This window comes from Nerophis lumbriciformis, linkage group LG11, assembly GCF_033978685.3.
Source record: "Nerophis lumbriciformis linkage group LG11, RoL_Nlum_v2.1, whole genome shotgun sequence".
Taxonomy (NCBI): Eukaryota; Metazoa; Chordata; class Actinopteri; order Syngnathiformes; family Syngnathidae; genus Nerophis; species Nerophis lumbriciformis.
In genome coordinates this window covers 23,339,356-23,359,708 of record NC_084558.2, presented here as the reverse complement: position 1 = coordinate 23,359,708, position 20,353 = coordinate 23,339,356, and the positions used below count along the sequence as shown (strand labels likewise).

At 40.6% G+C, this 20,353-nt stretch overlaps 1 protein-coding gene across 5 annotated transcripts in view; it reads left to right on the top strand.

Moving 5' to 3' along the window:
- The first annotated feature begins 2,426 nt into the window (after nt 1-2,426).
- Nucleotides 2,427-20,353, top strand: part of shisa6 (shisa family member 6) — a 218,758-nt gene continuing 200,831 nt past the window's right edge. For all 5 annotated transcript variants that reach the window (XM_072914099.1, XM_061967050.2, XM_061967048.2 and 2 more), the window contains exons 1-3: nt 2,427-2,532; nt 2,796-3,577; nt 17,565-17,725. In XM_072914099.1, the coding sequence (XP_072770200.1) occupies nt 3,057-3,577; nt 17,565-17,725 (682 nt within the window). In that variant the 5' untranslated portion in view covers nt 2,427-2,532; nt 2,796-3,056. The remainder of the gene's footprint in view (nt 2,533-2,795; nt 3,578-17,564; nt 17,726-20,353) is intronic.

Sequence of the window (20,353 nt, the reverse complement as noted above, 5' to 3'; positions counted from 1 at the left end):
ACGCCCCCAACCACGCCCCCTCCCCCAACCACGCCACCCCCCACCTCCCGAAATCGGAGGTCTCAAGGTTGGCAAGTATGCCCCAGGTGCATGTCTTTGGAGGTGTATATATATGCATATATATATATACATATATATATATATGCATATATATATATATATATATATATATATATATATATATATATATATATATATATATATATGTATGTATATATATATATATATATACATATGTATATACTAGAGATGCGCGGATAGGCAATTATTTCATCCGCAACCGCATCACAAAAGTCGTCAACCATCCGCATCCACCCGAACCAACATTTTATCAAAACCACACCCACCCGCCATCCGCCAGTTGTTATATATCTAATATAGACGATGCAGGCATATTAGTGAGGTTATAAAGCTTTTGCCTATTAAAGAAAGGAGACTGATCCAATGCAGCAGAGACTGCGTGCCACGCATTAATATATCTTGGCCACGCATTAGTGGCTAAGATATATTAATGCGTGATAATATTATTTATCATTATTATAATATTATTGTCATTTCCATTAAGAAAGTGTTGACTATTGTTTCCAATGCCCTCAGATCAGGAGTGCGTTCCTCACACTTTGTGTGCACAGTTGCAGAAAGCAGAACGAGGCTTTTAAGAAGTTAAAACAATGTTTTAGAAAGACTAGGCCTATATTTTCGTTAGGTAAAAATGTTCTGAATTTATTTCAATGAATATTAACTTGTTAACGTTATAATGCTCAAATAGGGAGGAGGGCGGGGTGCACAGTGAACAATTTCGCGACAAAGATGAACCTTTATTGATTGATCTGCAGCCATGACAAAATATCAGACAATCTCCATTGTCAACGACAGGCAGGAAAATAAAGATAAACACATAGCCTATGTTGTAGGCATAGGCTCATACGTTTTTAAGTTGAAATAAAAAAATAAATAAAAAATGTGCCTCATAAGCCTTAGGCTGTCAATCACGCGCACAAACTTAAATTATACAATAACATATGTATGTCATCTCTATTTAAACAAAAATAAATTAAATAAATAATAATAACAAATTACCTGCAACTTATTGGCCAAGGCAAATAGCTGAAGGGGGGAAATCAAACCCATCAGACTGCACTTTATCATCAAACTTGAATTATAATGAAAATAGACAGTCGCGACAAACAAAGTAGGCTAAATATCCTTACATTGTCGCCAATCGGAGATGCGCTTCACTTGAAAGCGAGGCCAAATAATTATTCACACATAGTAGTATATCTCGAATAGAAAAAAAACACAATAAACAACGCAATTGCCTTAATTCCTTTGCATTGTAGTGCGCCCAAACAACACGTAACCATCAAAATTATTTAGCTGACCGAACTCAATATAGGTTAGACATGGGCTTATTTGGTATAGCCTATAGGTAACGTAGACTAATTCGTTTAACATATCCAACCGTATGTCTACTTACTTTTTTTTTTGTCAGCACTATGCAGGAATAAAATGGCATCTACAGTGTCAGGATTCATGCGAGAGCGCCTGGCCTCTAAAATGCGCCCTGCTGCGCTGAAGGAGTGCTCACTTGCGCCACTTGTTGCTGGTACGCGGTGCCTGATTAATAATTGACTGTTTCAAAGAGTGCTGCTCGTTTTTCGTATGTGGGTAACAACATTTAACTATGTATATATATTTCCGAATTGGTTCAACCGCCAACCGCCCGCATCTATTTAAAATCTATTTTTACCCGCCCGACACGCGGTTTATCCGCGGACTCAGCGGTTGTGTCCGCAAACCGTGCATCTCTAGTATATACATATATATGCATATATATATACATACATATATACATATGTATATACATATATATGCATATATACATATATATACATATATATGTGTATGCATATATATATATATATATATATATATACATATATGTATATATGCATATAAATGTATATATATGCATATATATATATATATATATATATACAGTATATATATGTATATATAAATATATATATATATATATATATACATATATATATATATACATACATACAGACATACATACATACATAAATACATACATACATACATATATATACATACATACATACATATATATATATATATACATACATACATACATATATATATATATATATATACAGTATATATATATGTGGCGTCGCTAGGCGTTTAGCACAAAATGTGTGCGTTGATAGACATTTTGTACCATATGGAAAGTGGTATTTGCAGTTAATAACCACAGTGCATGTTAAGTATTATGCAAATAAGAGGAGGGAAGCTCGTCTGTTGCTGCAGAAGGAGGTGGCTGTGTGCAATTTGCCGATACTTAACGTAGTTCTGACGCCAGCACCGACGTGATGTAAGAAACCGGGAGGAGGGAGAAGAGAGAAGTGGAGAGAAAGAGAGAAAGAGAGGGATTTTACCTCACAGCGCTGACGGTTGGCTTTATCGTGGACCAGACATCACGGACTCCATGTGGGGCTTTTAGCACAGGTAGGCACATGTCCATCATTTGCAAGGTGCGCATTTTCTTAATGAATTTGACTATATTCACACAATATTGACAACATGTATTGTAATATGAGATGAAAAGTAGTGGGAAATTTGTAATAATGCTGTACGCAAAAATAAGTTGTGTTCATAATTTATATGTTTATAAATTGAATGTATGCTTGATATTTTAACTGATAACAAGTTAAAACCCGAACGAGCTTTTATGTTTCCAGTCCAACTTTGACTTGAGCTCTGTTCGCCAGCACGCCGGACAGCGCCGCCAATTAAGCCCTATAGAGAGCCCCCGCCAGCCCGGGCTTCCATCGGATCAACTCCCGCTCTGGATATGCGCTCGTCCACAGAGCGCCCCGCTGCCGGCCGCGATGACAACCGCCAGTGACTTCCCCCCAGCATGAAGGCTGCGCACACCACCCAAAGAGGCGGAGAAACTTCTGCAAGACTGAACCCTCCAGCGAACCTTCCCCGGTTGTCACTGTACTGAGACGTGACTTGCAGTGTGCGCCATGGGGATAAGACACATTCTGCTGCTGCTCGTCTATCTGGACCCGATGAGCGTGTTGAGCGCGGCTGCGGGTGGTAAAAAAGCCAAGCAGACGCACAGGAAGATTCCCAAAGCCACAGCGGCACCCACGGCGGCCCCGCAGCCCAAGACCCCGCTGCCTGTGCCGGTCAGCAACCACGACACCTGCCTGGGTTACTACGACGTGAGCGGCCAGTACGACAAAATGTTCGAGTGCAACAACACGGACCATCGCTACTGCTGCGGGACTTGCTACCTGCGCTTCTGCTGCGAGTACAAAAAGGACAGACTGGACCAGAAAGCCTGTAAGAACTACCAGACGCCCATCTGGGTGCTGACGGCCGCTCCGTCCCAGGCTCCCACGGAGGAGACGTACGTGGACCAAACCAACACCGCCGTCTACATCACCTGTGGGATCATCGCCTTCATCATCGTCATGGGAGTGTTGGCCAAAGTTGCCTATGACAAAGCCACAGAACCTCCACAAGAAATGAACATACACAGGTAAGTCCAACCTACAGTTGTCAAAATGAACCATACTTGAGGGATTAATGTGAATGTGTGAACTATATTTATATAGCGCTTTTCTCTAGTGACTCAAAGCGCTTTACATTGTGAAACCCAATATCTAAGTTACATTTTTTTAAAGCAATGCGGGTGGCACTGGGAGCAGGTGGATATAGTGTCTTGCCCAAAGACACAACGGCGAAGACTAGGATGGCGGAAGCGAGGATCGAACCGGGAACCCTCAAGTTGCTACCAACCGAGCTATACCGCCCCGATCACAAGGAAATGTTGCATTCGTCATGTATGCAGGTGCACATAAAGTTAAAAGTTGAACACCTGGTACAAAGTACTACGTGTGGTGAAATTATCCTCTGCATTTGACCTCACCCCCTGGGAGGTGAGGGGAGCAGTGAGCAGCAGCGGTGGCCACGCCCGGGAATCATTTTTGGTGATTTAACCCCCAATGCCGAAAAGGTAATTTCAGATCTTATGTGTCTTGTACATGTTAAAGAATGGACAATAATAAAGCATCCTGAATCCTGAATTCCAACCCTTGATGTTGAGTGCCAAGCAGGGAGGTCATGTGTCCCATTTTTATAGTCTTTGGTATGACTCGGCCGGGGTTTGAACTCGCGACCTACCGATCTCAGGGCGGGCACTCTAACAACAAGGCCACCGAGCAGGTTCGAGTTAGAACAGGGGTGTCAAACTCATTTTAGACTGGGGGCCACATGGAGAAAAATCTACTCCCAAGTGGTTAAATCACGGCACGATAACTTAAAAATAAAGACAACTTCATATTGTTTTCTTTGTTTAAAAATAGAACAAGCACATTCTGAAATTGTACAAATCATAATGTTGTTGGTTTTTTTATTTTACACTTACATGTTGCGATTAACAGTATTCTATCTTTATTTATCGTTATTTATATTTTCTGAATAAATGATGTGATCATGTTCATCAGTCAACTCATTGGTGTTCATTTTCAATCAAGATAAAAAAAGTATATCAAAATCCAATTACAGTATATTATTTATGTAGTTTGATCATTTTCCTCGACTAACATTATGTGGTTTATTTTGTACTTATATAGCATCATCTATAAAAGATACAAATAATTACTATTGTGACATCCAGTGGACACATTTCCAACAGCTGTTTCTTTCATTCAAAAATTTCAGGTTCATTTTTATCCTTGGCAAGTTCATCACACGGGCCGTATAAAACCTGTTCGCGGGCCTGATCCGGCCCTCGGGCCGTACGTTTGACACCCCTGACTTAGAATAATCATGCAATGTATTTTAACTGTACAATTTAACCTTTACCACAGTACTGTGAGTGACCAGATGAATGCATACGTATTGTACAAAGACTCGCTGGCAAATTCCACTCCAAAATACAGAATAAAATAACTTTAGATAAAACTGGGACCAAGTTTTCTGCAAATAAATGAAGTACAACATTTAAAAACGTTCCTGGATGACATGCTGACAATAAAATTAGTGTACACATTTAGGGATGTGAGCACCCTTTGAGGAAAAAAAAGGAAAACTGAGAGAAAAAAAGAGGTAAATGTAGGAAAAAGAGGACAATTTTATTTATTTTGAAAATAATGACTACCTGCACTGCAGTTGTGTGCATGTCTACACTATATTTTACCTTTATATTTGTTCTCATCTATCAACCTCTTTTGGCTGTTATTTGGACACATGTGCCATGTAATGTACCACGTAAGTTTTTTAGTAGATCATTTACTAACATTATTATCACTGAAAATGTCATGTAAAATTTTATAACATGCATGCAAAGAACTCGTAAAACATTTCCCATTTGGCAATTATCCTGTAGCCACACCCCCTCGGGTAATAAACTTCCTGTGTTGTGACCTCTGTTTACAATCCGTCACGTTAAAAATACCTTCGGGCTGGCTTCTAATACATACTCTAGAACTACAACTGGTTTGGATTGCTATCATCCAAATTGCTACGGTACAGGGAAAGAAGACGGCACAGACAGCGGGGACATCGTTTTAGCTCAATATTTATTATCTATACAATAGAAATGGAGTGTGTGAACTTATCCAAAATGTGTGTGGTGTGTGACTATGTGTGACTATGTGTAGAGATTAGCTGTAGTGTGTTACCGGTAGTGTTGAGCGAGGTACGGAAATCCCAGAGGGGGCAAGGCAGGCTCGGAGGTCTGTGGGCAGGCGTGTGGTCAAGGGCAGGAGGCGAGACGTTAGAGTCCGTGTCCAGGCGGGAGGTCAAGAGCCAAGGGGCAGCCAGGGAACCAGAGGGAATACAGGGAGACGAGAGACACCGCTCGTGAAAGGCTGCTGGAAGACGACAAGGGAAGAAGAGACAAATGAACATGGAAGAGGAGAAAACAGAGAGAGTGTGTGCATAAAGCTTGATGAGTCGGCTTACTGTACTGGAACAGATCGCTACGTTCTGGCCCGGAACGCAGGTCTGTACTGGCTTAAGAAGCCCAGAGAGCTCATCAGCGACAGGTGTGCAGATTGCAGATCGATTGTAGCTGCCTGCCGCAGCGGCGCGCGCAGGTGCGCTCTTGGAGGTGCACCCAGCGCAGCGCAAAGATGAATGCAAAAAAGGTAGGAAGCCATCAACATTGTAGCTCGGAGAGCGAACGGAGGCAACAACAAGTAAGCCAGCTAGAAGGTTAGCTAAGTAGCGAGCTTGTTTCAGTGCTTCTGATCGTCTCCCTGTCCTGCAAAAAGAGGAACAGCGAGTACCTGCGGCTGAGGGGAGCGTTCAAAAAATTGTGTTTAGATCGTATTTTTATTTCAATTTCATTAAGAAAACCAAAAGCCCTTAAGTGATATTTTGACGTGAAAATCAATGTTTAAAAATGTGGATATCCACGTTTTCGCGGACATTTCACATGCGTGCGTCTTTTCTGAAGCAAACAAGTGATTAATCATGATTAATCCGAATTCCAAAATGTCATTAATCCGATTCGAACAAATAATCATTTGATAGCCCCAATTACGACACATTATCAGATATCCACTAACACAACATGACAACATACATGTTGCCAAAAGCTGTCCCATACAGTTTTAATTGCGCTGGAATTGAACGCATTAAGTATTGATATGTAATGTGTCGTAAACATTTTGCTGTGGTGGTCATGTGACAGTCATGCGCCTATCCCATGCAGCATATGACGTCCCTAAAACGGCAATGTGTCAAATAGACATATACATACACGCCACATTCATTGTACTCAAAGTTGCCACCATATTGGATGTGGCAAGCACAAGAAGAAAAGATGCCTCTTTAACATGCTGCATGGAATTGTACCAATGGGTGTAGTAATAGTCCAAACCAGATAAAATGGTATTACCTTTCACAAGTAAGCCTGAAATATTACTTGATGGTATTTGGCCATTAAAGCATAATTTATCTCTTTGATGCTTATTTGGTTCCTAAATATAGTAATGTGTGTGTGAGTGTGTGTGTGTGTGTGTGTGTGTGTGTGTGTGTGTGTGTGTGTGTGTGTGTGTGTGTGTGTGTGTGAATAAAAACCTATTAAGTTGAATCACTGTGTAGAAAGGCACTTTATGAAGTTCGATTCATTTCCTTGCATTAGTTTGCGGCTAGCGAAGTAACGGTAAATGGTACTAATGATAAATCACGGTAAAACCCCTGACTGTTAGTAATTACGTTTTGAATTAAAATGACTGAAAATCTGTGATTGATAATCGCACTTGCTCGGTAGCTTAAATGGTAATATCAATACAAGAGGCTTTAACGGTTTCCTCATTAAGAAACGACATACCCCAGTCCAAACTTATGTAAATACATTACTGTCTGAACAACTAACCTATTCAATTGTGCACATTAGTGTTGTCCCGATACCAATATTTTGGTACCGGTACCAAAATTATTTCAATACTTTTCGGTACTTTTCGATACTTTTCACCACAAAAAATTGCATTATTGACTATATTTTAACAAAAAATCTTAGGGTACATTAAACATATGTTTATTATTGCAAGTTTGTCCTTAAATAAAATAGTGAACATACAAGACAACTTGTCTTTTATCAGTAAGTAAACAAACAAAGGCTCCTAATTTAGTCTGCTGACATATGCAGTAACATATTGTGTCATTTTCCATTCTATTATTTTGTCAAAATTATTAAGGACATCCATCCATCCATCCATCTTCTTCCGCTTATCCGAGGTCGGGTCGCGGGGGAAGCAGCCTAAGCAGGGAAGCCCGGACTTCCCTCTCCCCAGCCACTTCGTCCAGCTTTTCCCGGGGGATCCCGAGGCGTTCCCAGGCCAGCCGGGAAACATAGTCTTCCCAAAGTGTCCTGGGTCTTCCCCGTGGCCTCCTACCGGTCGGACGTGCCCTAAACACCTCCCTAGGGAGGCGTTCAGGTGGCATCCTGACCAGATGCCTGAACCACCTCATCTGGCTCCTCTCGATGTGGAGGAGCAGCGGCTTTACTTTGAGCTCCCCCCGGATGGCAGAGCTTCTCACCCTATCTCTAAGGGAGAGCCCCGTCACCCGGCGTAGGAAACTCATTCCGGCCGCTTGTACCCGTGATCTTGTCCTTTCGGTCATAACCCAAAGCTCATGACCATAGGTGAGGATGGGAACGTAGATCGACCGGTAAATTGAGAGCTTTGCCTTCCGGCTCAGCTCCTTCTTCACCACAACGGATCGATACAGCGTCCGCATTACTGAAGACGCCGCACCGATCCGCCTGTCGATCTCACGATCCACTCTTCCCTCACTCGTGAACAAGACTCCGAGGTACTTGAACTCCTCCACATGGGGCAGGGTCTCCTCCGCAACCCGAAGATGGCACTCCACCCTTTTCCGGGCGAGAACCATGGACTCGGACTTGGAGGTGCTGATTCTCATCCCAGTCGTTTCACACTCAGCTGCGAACCGATCCAGTGAGAGCTGAAGATCTTGGCCAGATGAAGCCATCAGGACCACATCATCTGCAAAAAGCAGAGACCTAATCCTGCAGCCACCAAACCGGATCCCCTCAATGACTTCACTGCGCCTAAAAATTCTGTCCATAAAAGTTATGAACAGAATCGGTGACAAAAGGCAGCCTTGGCGGAGTCCAACCCTCACTGGAAACGTGTCCGACTTACTGCCGGCAATGCGGACCAAGCTCTGACACTGATCATACAGGACAAGTGGTAGAAAATAAATTATTAATCTACTTGTTCATTTACTGTAATTATCTGCTTACTTTCTCTTTTAACATGTTCTGTCTACACTTCTGTTAAAATGTAATAATCACTTATTCTTCTGTTGGGTGATACTTTACATTAGTTTTGGATGATACCACAAATTTAGGTATCAATCCGATACCAAGTAGTTACAGAATCTACCCTCTATCATACTTCCTATCATTTGGCCCTCGGACAACACATTACTACAGCCCGTTTTAAAGCAATTTCATAATTGTAATACTTTAATAGGATGTCAAATATTGCAATATAACTGTTCTTAGTATATTTCTACAATGAATTCATACAAACCAATCAATGAAAATATGGCTATTAAGCTTTTATATCACTAAAATTGATATGGAAAGCCTGATGGGACATATATATATATATTTTTATTTTTTATTATGATTTGTATATAAATATACAGTATGTTCTTTGTTAAATTAAAAGTACTCAATAGCGGTACAGCTCGGTTGGTATAGTGGCCGTGCCAGCAACTTGAGGGTTCCAGGTTCGATTCCTGCTTCCGCCATCCTAGTCACTGCCGTTGTGTCCTTGGGCAAGACGCTTTACTCACCTGCTCCCAGTGCCACCCACACTGGTTTAAATTTAACTTAGATATTGGGTTTCACTATGTAAAAGTGCTTTGAGTCACTAGAGAAAAGTGCTATATAAATATAATTCACTTCACAATAAAATTGTTTTAAACTCTACACCTCATTGCTACATAATAATGTGTAGAGTTGGATAAACATTTGATATATTTTAGAGAAAACACAATTGTGATATACTGTAAACCCATCATCATTTTACTTTGAGCACAGATGGCTTCTTAAAGGTTAATAATATGATTATTGTGTTTGTTGTGGTCTAGAAATGCATCATATTGAGAGCTGCGTCTAATGTTATGCTTGCCACTTGGCTGCCAATGCGAATAGAAATATTTGAAAAAGCTCTCAGCATGATGCAATGCTGCCTACACAAGTAAAATGTGTTAAAAAATTACTCCCTCTGCAGTGTCAATCAAAATTAAGCAGTGGCATTATTAGTTGTAAAGGCAGATTTTTTTCTGGGTTGCATTAGTTGTGTTTTGAAAAAAAAAAAACAACCCTCCAACCTGGCCACGACTTTGACAAATTAGAGATCCAACCCCAAGCGATACTCCCATGTCCTCAATGAGGCGATACAAAGTGGCTCGCAGCTTGACTTTTTTTAAACATGATATAGGAGAGTTAGGCCCCTTCGACACTAAGGTTATCCAGGTTAAATCCCGCCTAACTTTATCCTTGTCCACACACACACAATGATTGTTTAAGACCCTCCCCGTCCGCCGGCGCAATGCGACCTAGTACGCATGTGCGGGAAATGCGCACGTCATAGTCACCTCCAGTGTTGCTTTGTGTGCAAGTTCTTAAATTAAATTGAACTTATCTGAACAATATCCACTGTTGTGGTATTTCAATTAACTAGAATCCAGTGCGCTGTGGGGCCCTATTGTAGTGAATCACACCTGAGCCATCATAAATGTATTAAATCTTTATTGGACAAGTGAAAGTAAACAATGTGATAAAGAACATTTTACATCCGTCAATCTAGGGATCTAGATATCTGGTCAGGACACTCCTCACTCTTTTGCCTTCACCTTCATTGTCCATTCGTTTTTGGTGACTTTATATACTCTGGACCTAGACGTTGACGTTGACGACATACATGGCGGACAATAACTGATACAGTCTGCTTTGCCAGTCCAAATGCATTCGATGTTTTCCATAGTCTTCACTTGTCGGCCAGGTAATAAAAAGCACTCGCTTGTTGTCTGTCCTTCGACAAATGGACAAAGTTTCCCGGTAAGTAGAATCACAGCTGACCTGGACATTCGAAAGTTCTCTTGCCGTCTGAGAAGTGTTGTATCTGAAATAGCTGCAATCGCTTTCTCTTAAGGTATTCATGTGTGATTTTCACAAGCGTCTGTACATGGAGAAGAAGGAGAAACACGGGCATGTCTGGATGACTCCCCTCCATATTTCTCGTGTTTACCTCCGAGTGGAAACAGGTTGTTATGAAGCTGGCTGTGGCGCATTCTTTCTGACGGCACTTCCTGTGTGGGGCGCGGCCTTTCTGGCGTCACTTCCTTTCCGAATTCAGTTTGTAAACAATCGATGAGTCCATACAAAGCTAAGAGCCGGAGATTCAAGAAATACACGACGCACTTACCCGTGTCAAAAATTATCCAAGGAGGGGAACCTTAAACCATACTTGCCAACCTTCCCGGATTTTCCGGGAGACTCCCGAAATTCAGCACCTCTCCCGAAAACCTCCCGGGACACATTTTCTCCCGAAAATCTCCCGAAATTAAGGCGGACCTGGAAGGTTCGCATGGAGCAATGTTGTAATATATTGAGTTGGAGGCAATAAACAGGCGAGGTGATGAAGTACGTCTCTTTACTGTAGACTTCAGAACAGACTCACACACTTGACGTCAGGTGCACAACACCACATAAATCGTTGGCCAACCAAAAAGTAACCCCAGTACGCTATAGCCAACATTCACCAGGAGATGGCAACAGACAAACATAGATCACTCTATTACATTAAAAAAAAATAAACAACCCAACCAAAAAATGCAGCAGCTCAATTAAAAAACTGTACTTAAGCCACATTCTTTTTTTTTTTTAGTACTGAACTCTTAACCCTCATTTGTAAACAATAACATGCTTATTATACAAACAGTATTTGTACACCTTTAACACAGATTTTTATACTGTCTTCAGAGATTCCGTTTTTTTGGAGGTACTCGAAACCTTTCTGGGTATCTGCGGATCACTGGTGGGGTTTTTGTTGTGTCTGATCTGGGTTCTGACGATGGCAACTCAGCAGCCCTTGAATCTGGTTCAATGATGAGACTAGTTTGTGTCTGACTCACTGATGGTCTGGTGATGGAACTGAAACAGCACTGTCCAGTTGTACTGATGGCACATTTTCTGCAACTGGTGGAGACTATATAACTGGCAGTCTCTCCATGTTTTCTCGCCATGGTAACATGTGATCCACATGCAGTGTGCTGTCTCTGTCCCTCTTGATAGATAGATATATTGATATATATATACGTATATATACATATAAGTATTTCTTATATATATATATATATATATATATATATATATATATATATATATATATATATATATATATATATATATATATATATATCCATCCATCCATTTTCTACCGCTTATTCCCTTTGGGGTCGCGGGGGGCGCTGGAGCCTATCTCAGCTACAATCGGGCGGAAGGCGGGGTACACCCTGGACATATATATATATATATATATATATATATATATATATATATATATATAGGCCCTGCGATGAGCTGGCGACTTGTCCAGGGTGTACCCCGCCTTCCGCCCGATTGTAGCTGAGATAGGCTCCAGCGCCCCCCGCGACCCCAAAGGGAATAAGCGGTAGAAAATGGATGGATGGAGGGATGGATATATATATATATATACAGTATATATATATATATATATATATATGAAATACTTGACTTGGTGAATTCTAGCTGTAAATATACTCCTCCCCTTTTAGCCACGCCCCCAACGACCCCCCACACCCCGACCACACCCCTCCACCCCCACCTCCCGAAATCGGAGGTCTCAAGGTTGGCAAGTATGCCTTAAACAATGGTTTAGTGTGGCTGAAACGGGGCTGAGGCTAAATAATTAATTGTTTAAGGGGTTATTCGACTTAGTGTTAACATAGCCTTAGGGCCACATTGATTATAACTAAAGTTGAAACATTACAATATTCCATCCATCCATCCATTTTCTTCCGCTTATTCCCTTTGGGGTCGCGGGGGTCGCTGGAGCCTATCTCAGCTACAATCGGGTGGAAGGCGGGGTACACCCTGGACAAGTCGCCACCTCATCGCAGGGCACATTACAATATTAATACATGTAAATATCAAAATGATTGGTGGCCGATTGATTGGCACATGCCTAGTTAACACCAATCTAGTTCAGGTGTGTCTTTTTCCACTGAGGGCCACAGACGGAAAAATGTAAATCTTAAAATGCTACACAATTAAGGTCAAAATATGCTTGGCAAATAGTTGGACAAGTAAATATTGATGTAATATCAGCAGCACTCTTTCCAATCAAGTCCTATAGTAATTATGTACTGTCATTCCCCAAACAAATACTACTCCGAAAGTATTTTCTATGTATGTCGTGTTACACAATACGATGACTGTTGGTAGGAGGGATGCTTTTTAGATATAGAATACATAGCGACCATGTCGATGCTCTTAGCTTCCTCTTGTTTCCTTCTGACAGAGTTATCATACATGAGTGAACTGCAGACTGCAAGCATATCTGGAAACAAATGCTGACACACATTATTTCCTCAAGATTGAATTGTTTTTATGCATTATTCAAAACTTGAGCAATCTTAAGACTGTAAATAATGGATAGTGTTAATGTTGGGCTTGTACCAAGGTCATGTGACATGTATGCACCAATGAACATGAAATCAAAAGCACAAAGACAAGGGGAGCGGAAATATTAACCCATTAGAAGCCATAAGACCTTAAATGTCCGAAACTATGAAGGGTTGCAACTAATAAATGGATGTCATAGATTTTGATTAAAAAAAGCGTTGAGTTGTATTTTTTTGCTTTGATTAATTGTTAATGAATGTTAAATAATGAACATGGATAAGATTTTATTCAATGTATTACAAATGTTTTTTTTTTTTTCCTAAAACACGCGTAGAGGCTGTGGAGTGCGTTTTATCTGAATAGTCAAACTGATCGATATGTTACTCGATTACGAAAATAATCGGTAGCTGCAGTCCCTAAAAATGTTTTGAGCTTGCGTTGAACTCATGAAGTCTCTAAGTGCCATATAGGAAACATTTTTGGAGTAGTTGTCATGTAACAGCCATATGACTGTCCTAGTCTATGGCCTCCCGAAAATGGCAATGTCACATGAATGGGGTAGCTCATTTCCAAAAGCATCTAATGCTTTTAATATTACAATTACAAATGTTCTTACTACATTTTTTTCAATTAATTCATAGAAAATAAAATGTCAAAATAATGCAACAAGGCTTTTTACCTTAACATTGCAGTGTTAGTGTTAGTACATCGCCTGATGCGATGTACTAAGCAAAAATGCTAATAAGACACTCAATACGTTTCACAGTTTAAATTAAAAAAAATAAATATTAGACTGTGTCTCTGTTACGATTCTGCAGTACATTTGTGATACACAAAAACGTGTTTCGTCGAGTTCTTTTGAAATAAGAAATACATTTACCATAAATAATGTAACAGACATGTACGAGATGCTGTGTGCTTCCTGAGAACGGCTAAATGGCTAGCTATCTAAATTAAGTTTAGACTTAGACTTAAACTTCCTTTTTAACGTCATTCAAATTTGAACTTTACAGCACAGATAAGAACGAAATTTCGTTACATAAGCTCATGGTAGTGCAGGATAAAAAAGCAATAACTAAACAAACCAACAAAGCCTCAACAATATAGAGTGTGTATATGTGTGTGTGAATGTGTGTGTGTATATATTCATATATATACAATTACTTTACTTTAATATATATTTTTTTAATGTATAGCGCAACACAGACAGTGTGAATTGGAATTTTTCTTTACCAATCTTTTATTATGGAGTTTATTTGGGGTTTATTTTGTCTACGTATTTAGTAGAAAAAAGTAGACAAAACCCAAGTTGTGAGTCAATCGATATGTTGGGTTGATGGATTTTGATTTGTAGATTTTTTTATAATAGATTTTAAAGTATGATTTTTTTCAAAAATATAAATAAAAACAATAAACCAAAATGTCTAAATATAGTTTGAAACATACTCCAGTTCATAAACTTACAATAAAAGATGCATTTATTTCTTGAAATAATAATTTTGCGGCCGTACATTCCTGCAGTGTTTCGTGACCAGCAGGCACATCAGCACGCATCTGATAATAAACGTAAAAACAAAATACAGAAAACGACCAAAAAAATAACGTGTTACCCTTATTTTGCCAAAATCTTCATTAGTTTTGGACCAACAATCACTTTTGTGTGAAGTATGTCAACTGTGGTGGCTCCCTCCAATGTAGTTGTAATCACCTACTCAGTGGCCTAGTGGTTAGAGTGTCCGCCCTGAGATCGGTAGGTTGTGAGTTCAAACCCCGGCCGAGTCATGCCAAAGACTATAAAAATGGGACCCATTACCTCCCTGCTTGGCACTCAGCATCAAGGGTTGGAATTGGGAGTTAAATCACCAAAATTGATTTCAGGGCGCGGCACCGCTGCTGCCCACTTCTCCCCTCACCTCCCAGGGGGTGAACAAGGGGATGGGTCAAATGCAGAGGACAAATTTCACCACACCTAGTGTGTGTGTGACAATCATTGGTACTTTAACTTTAAGTGATTATGCATTATTATAACTGATCTTTCTTTTTTGTAATTTGCTAAGTGAATAAGTGTACTTAATTCCCCATATTTCTGCACAATAACTCAGATATGGTAACAATGGCGAGCAGGAGAAAATATGGAATGATTTTCGGTCCAGAACATCCATCCATCCATCCATTTTCCTACCGCTTGTCATATTTTGCTTTATTCATTATTGACATATTTATTTGTTCTCCTGTCCAGTCACTCAGGCAAATCAAATATTATTGATGTAAATGCCCATATTTGCTTTACAGATTTACTTTACAAAAGAGAAGTGTGGGATACTTCACCATCCATCCATTTTCTACCGTTTGTCCCTTTCTTGGGGTCGCGGGGGTGCTGGAGCCTATCCCAGTTTTTGCTTCTGTGTGTTCACTGTGTCGTGTGTTTACCTGGCACAAGACGCTGTAATCGGTGGCTCTCCAGTGTTGTTCGCGAACCCTCACTTCCCATACTTGTCTTCTTTCCGGGTTATAGGGAAAGCGATGTAATGGTTTTCCACAATTCTCGCGGGTGGAGCAGCCCCATGCTGCACAATAGAGCATTTATAGACGTCGAAAAAACTAACGTGGAAGCGTCGCAAACACATAGGATGCGCTCAAAGTTAGTAGAAGTCATGGCGCCCTGTACTCACGTGAGTACTTTTTGACCAATCATTGAGGAGATTACCTGAAACGGAGTGTGCCATTCTCTCTTCATACACCACGCTGAAGATATCTGTTCACACTTGCTATCTGGTAGTTGTTTGCGCACACTGCAACGACTCCTGTAAATAACCCCCGTTTTCCTCTCAGCTGCAGGCATTAGATTTTAAAGCGGGATTCACGTGGTAAGGAGACCAAATTTGACCCACACCCACAGTATATGCAACATTAAACATATTTTGCTCTCAGTCCATTCCTTTCACTTTTGTTGTGTCCTTTGGCAAGACACAACCACCTTTCCTCTAGTGCAGTGGTTCTTAACCTGGGTTCGATGGAACCCTAGGGGTTTGGTGAGTCAGCCTCAGGGGTTCGGCGGAGGTCAAAACACACCCGACTCATCGTGTAAATACAAACTTCTCCCCATCGGCGTATTACGGATACGGCAACAGCTGATTGGTTTGCAGGTGTGTAATTTGTTGTGAGTTTATGCACTGTGTTGGTTTTGTTGTTTGAACAAGGTGATGTTCATGCACGATTCATTTTATGCACCAGTAAAAAAACATGGTAACACTTTAGTATGGGGAACATATTCACCATTAATTAGTTGCTTATTAACATGCAAATTAGTAACATATGGGCTCTTAACTAGTCATTATTAATTACTTATTAATGCCTTATTTGGCATGGCCTTATTATAACCCTAACCCTCTAACCCTGACCCTAACCCTAACCAAATAACTCTAAATTAAGTCTTTATTACATAGAATATGTTCCCCTAGTGTCCAAATAACTCTAAATTAAGTATTTGTTACTTAGAATATGTTCCCCGTACATTTTTTTTTTTACTAAAGAAGGGTTCGGTGAATGCGCATATAAAACTGGTGGGGTTTGGTACCGCCAACAAGGTTAAGAACCACTGCTCTAGTGCATCCTATGCTGGTGTATAAATGTGAATGATGTTTGGTGATGGTCGGAGAGGCCGTAGGTGCAAATTGGGAGCTACGTTTATGGCAGCCGTGGCAGCGGTTACCACCAGTGTGTGACTGTGGAGTGAATAAATAATGGGTTCTCAATGTGAAGCGCTTTAGCTGTCTAAAAATGCACTGTGTAAACTCAATCAATTATTAGTGGTCACAATTGTCCTCTGTGTGCTTTACAGTTTCAATCGATTTACTTTCAATGGCTCTGGGTTCGCATTGGTTGAATCAATAGGTTATTCCGAGTCCGATTAAAAGCTTTGCACCAGTGCACCATGCAAGCATGCGAAAAGTTCCTTTTTAAATGCCAGGAAAATAACAAACATTTTTGAACTTTGTTTCATCGTGGTTGCCGCTGCCTCCCATCCTCACTCCCTCTTGAGGGTTTCATGTGCACCTGCTGCGGTCTGAAAAACATTCAAATTCACTCTAATTAGATGAGATGCTCACACATCCTAATGTTGTTTCCCATTCATCATCTTCCTGGGCTTATAAAAAACACAAACCAGAGAAGCCCCAAATTACTCGTAATAGCACAACACCGTCTTAACAATTAGCTGCTATTCTGCTTGCAGAAAACATACTGTATGCGTTATCGCTTCATTTCTAACTCTGCATGTAGAAAGACGCATAGAGTGAAATAACATTTCGGTTTGGAATTTCAGGGCGCTTGCAGACATCCTGAGGCAGCAGGGGCCCATACCCATTTCTCAATATGACTGTGAGAACTTTGCAGCGATTAATGGTTCTTCCAAAGACAACACACCGATCAGAACCTCATCCAAGAACCATTACACTCCCGTTCACACCTCCAAATCCAATCACGGTAAGACCTCTATTTTCTCTTTGCTCCAATACTCTAAAGCAGTGGTTCTCAATCCTATTTTACATACCCCTCTTTGTATGAACCTTGTCTCAGTGTACAAACAATTCAACCTCGTGGAGTAGGTATTTTGTGCCCGGCAGCACAGTGATTGTGGTTGGGCTGATCCATCTCTGGTGCTAATTCAGTCAACATTTTTCTATTTATGCTAGCTCAATATGAATGCAAAAAAAGCAATGGACTCGCGATGTGTGGTTTGAAACATTCAGAAAGTAGCTACTGCGTTGCTGCCGTCCCCATGCACACAAAGAAAATTAACCGACGAGGTGAAGTGGATTTTATCTTTTATTTCTAGTCATTGTAGTGACCTGCCTGGTAAAGTTGTGGAGTTGTTTTATTTCAAACTGAGTGCACCACAGTCCTTGTGACCGTGTGTGTGCGTGTCAGCAGGGCAGCTGAAAATGAGGAGAATTCACAGAGTTATTAAATAAAAAGTGTATCCATCTTCCCCTTTTGTTTGTTTGATATACAATACTCTATGGAATTTGATACTGTATTCGAAGTGTACAAACTTTTACTAAAATGTGAACTTTTGTCGAGACTGTAACCCATTGTTAATATTTATATTGGGTTTTTTTTTATTAAAAAATGTGCTTTAATGTACAATTTTTTCTATTTACAAACCCTGTTCAAGAATCAATTTAGTTTGTCAATCAAGGTTTTACTGTACGTTACAATGTTTTTTAGCTTAACAGGGGTTAGTGCATGTGCCTCACAATACGAAGGTCCCGAGTAGTCCTGAGTTAAATCCCGGGCTCGGGATCTTTCTGTGTGGAGTTTGCATGTTCTCCTCGTGACTGCGTGGGTTCCCTCCGGGTACTCCGGCTTCCTCCCACCTCCAAAGACATGCACCTGGGGATAGGTTGATTGGCAACACTAAATTGGCCCTAGTGTGTGAATGTGAGTGTGAATGTTGTCTGTTTATCTGTGTTGGCCTTGTGATGAGGTGGCGACTTGTCCAGGGTGTACACCGCCTTCCGCCCGAATGCAGCTGAGATAGGTTCCAGCACCCCCCGCGACCCCAAAAGGGACAAGCGGTAGAAATTTGGATGGATGGATTGGTTGGCCTTTGGGTCCGTTGATAAAAAAGATAGACCTAAATATTTGTCCATAGTGCTATTTAAAGCAGTGGCAGTAGTTGCGCTCTTCGTGTGTCATCTTGGTGATTTACAAATGTACCTGGTGTGTGACAATAATATTTAGTTTAAATTCACTAACCACTAATGTAGGTGAGAGTTATTGGTTCAGATTGTTTTTGTTTTATTGGCCTAGAACAGGGGTCCTTGAAGGTCCACAAATGTTTTTTTGAAACAGGCTGGGTCCGTTTATTATCGGTCAAGCTTATATAATAGCAGGAGGTAGGTAGTTTAACATTTTCTTAAAATTAACAAAAATAAAATAAATATCCAATAAAATACATGAAATATTTTCTTTGAAACAAAAATAAATAAGAACTTTGAAAAAATGTGTCCTCTGCATTTGACCCATCCCTTGATCACCCCCTGGGAGGTGAGGGGAGCAGTGGGGAGCAGTGGGCAGCAGCGGCGCTGCGCGCGGGGATCATTTTTGGTGATTTAACCCCCAATTCCAACCCTTGATGCTGAGTGCCAAGCAGGGAAGAATGCTGGTATGAGCTTTTAAACATAACCCGTTAACTGCTGCCAATCAAATGGTGAATAAGATACTCTTTAGGGTTCATATGTTTGTAAATCTGACTGTGTTGAAGTCAGTGCCTCACCAGCCATCAACCTCACCGCACGTTACTGCTCTGTTGCTATTTATTGTTGTGTCATAGATTTAACAAAAATCTTGCTTGATGTTTCATATGGCTTTTTCAGCCTCGTGATTTCTTTTTTTCTTAGCTCTGAATCATGAGGAAATGTCTCTTCAAATTCGCGGTGCTCTTTCAGATAGTGACGTTTCAGATTTTCACTTTTCACCAGAGCAACAGTAGTGTTGCATAGTAGACACATTGGTCTGGTACTTGCAGTAGGTAGGATGAAAACATATTGCTCTGTCCATTCTTCCTTGAAACGTCGGTTTTCCCTGTCCACCTTTCTTTTACCAGCCTGAGCCAACTTGGAGCATGCCATTGTGATTTGATTCACATTCAGTGACTGACAAGTGAACTGTTAGCGAAGTAGCGATAACTGTGTGCCTGCAGCGAAAGGTTCCATGCACTGTGCACATGACCCAGGTGGTAACAGCCTATCAGCGCGTCGTTGTGAAAGAGATGACAACCTATACCCCGGAATTAGCCAATCAGAGTGGCGTTCTCTCGCTCTCACTCCGTCTCTCTCTCTTTCTCTCTCTGAGAGAGAGAGAAAGAGAGAGAGAGAGAGAGAGAGAGAGAGAGAGAGAGAGACGGAGTGAGTGAGACACGAGAAGTGTAAACGAAACGTGGAGATATTTGACTAAAAACAACAAAGAACGTTGACTTGCGCTAGCGATAACTCACAGATAAATACAATTATTATATTTTTTTATAATAATTATAATTATAATAATAAAAAAAACATTTTTTTATTTTTTTATTTTTTTATTTTTTTACTATAATTCGTGCTGGGTCCG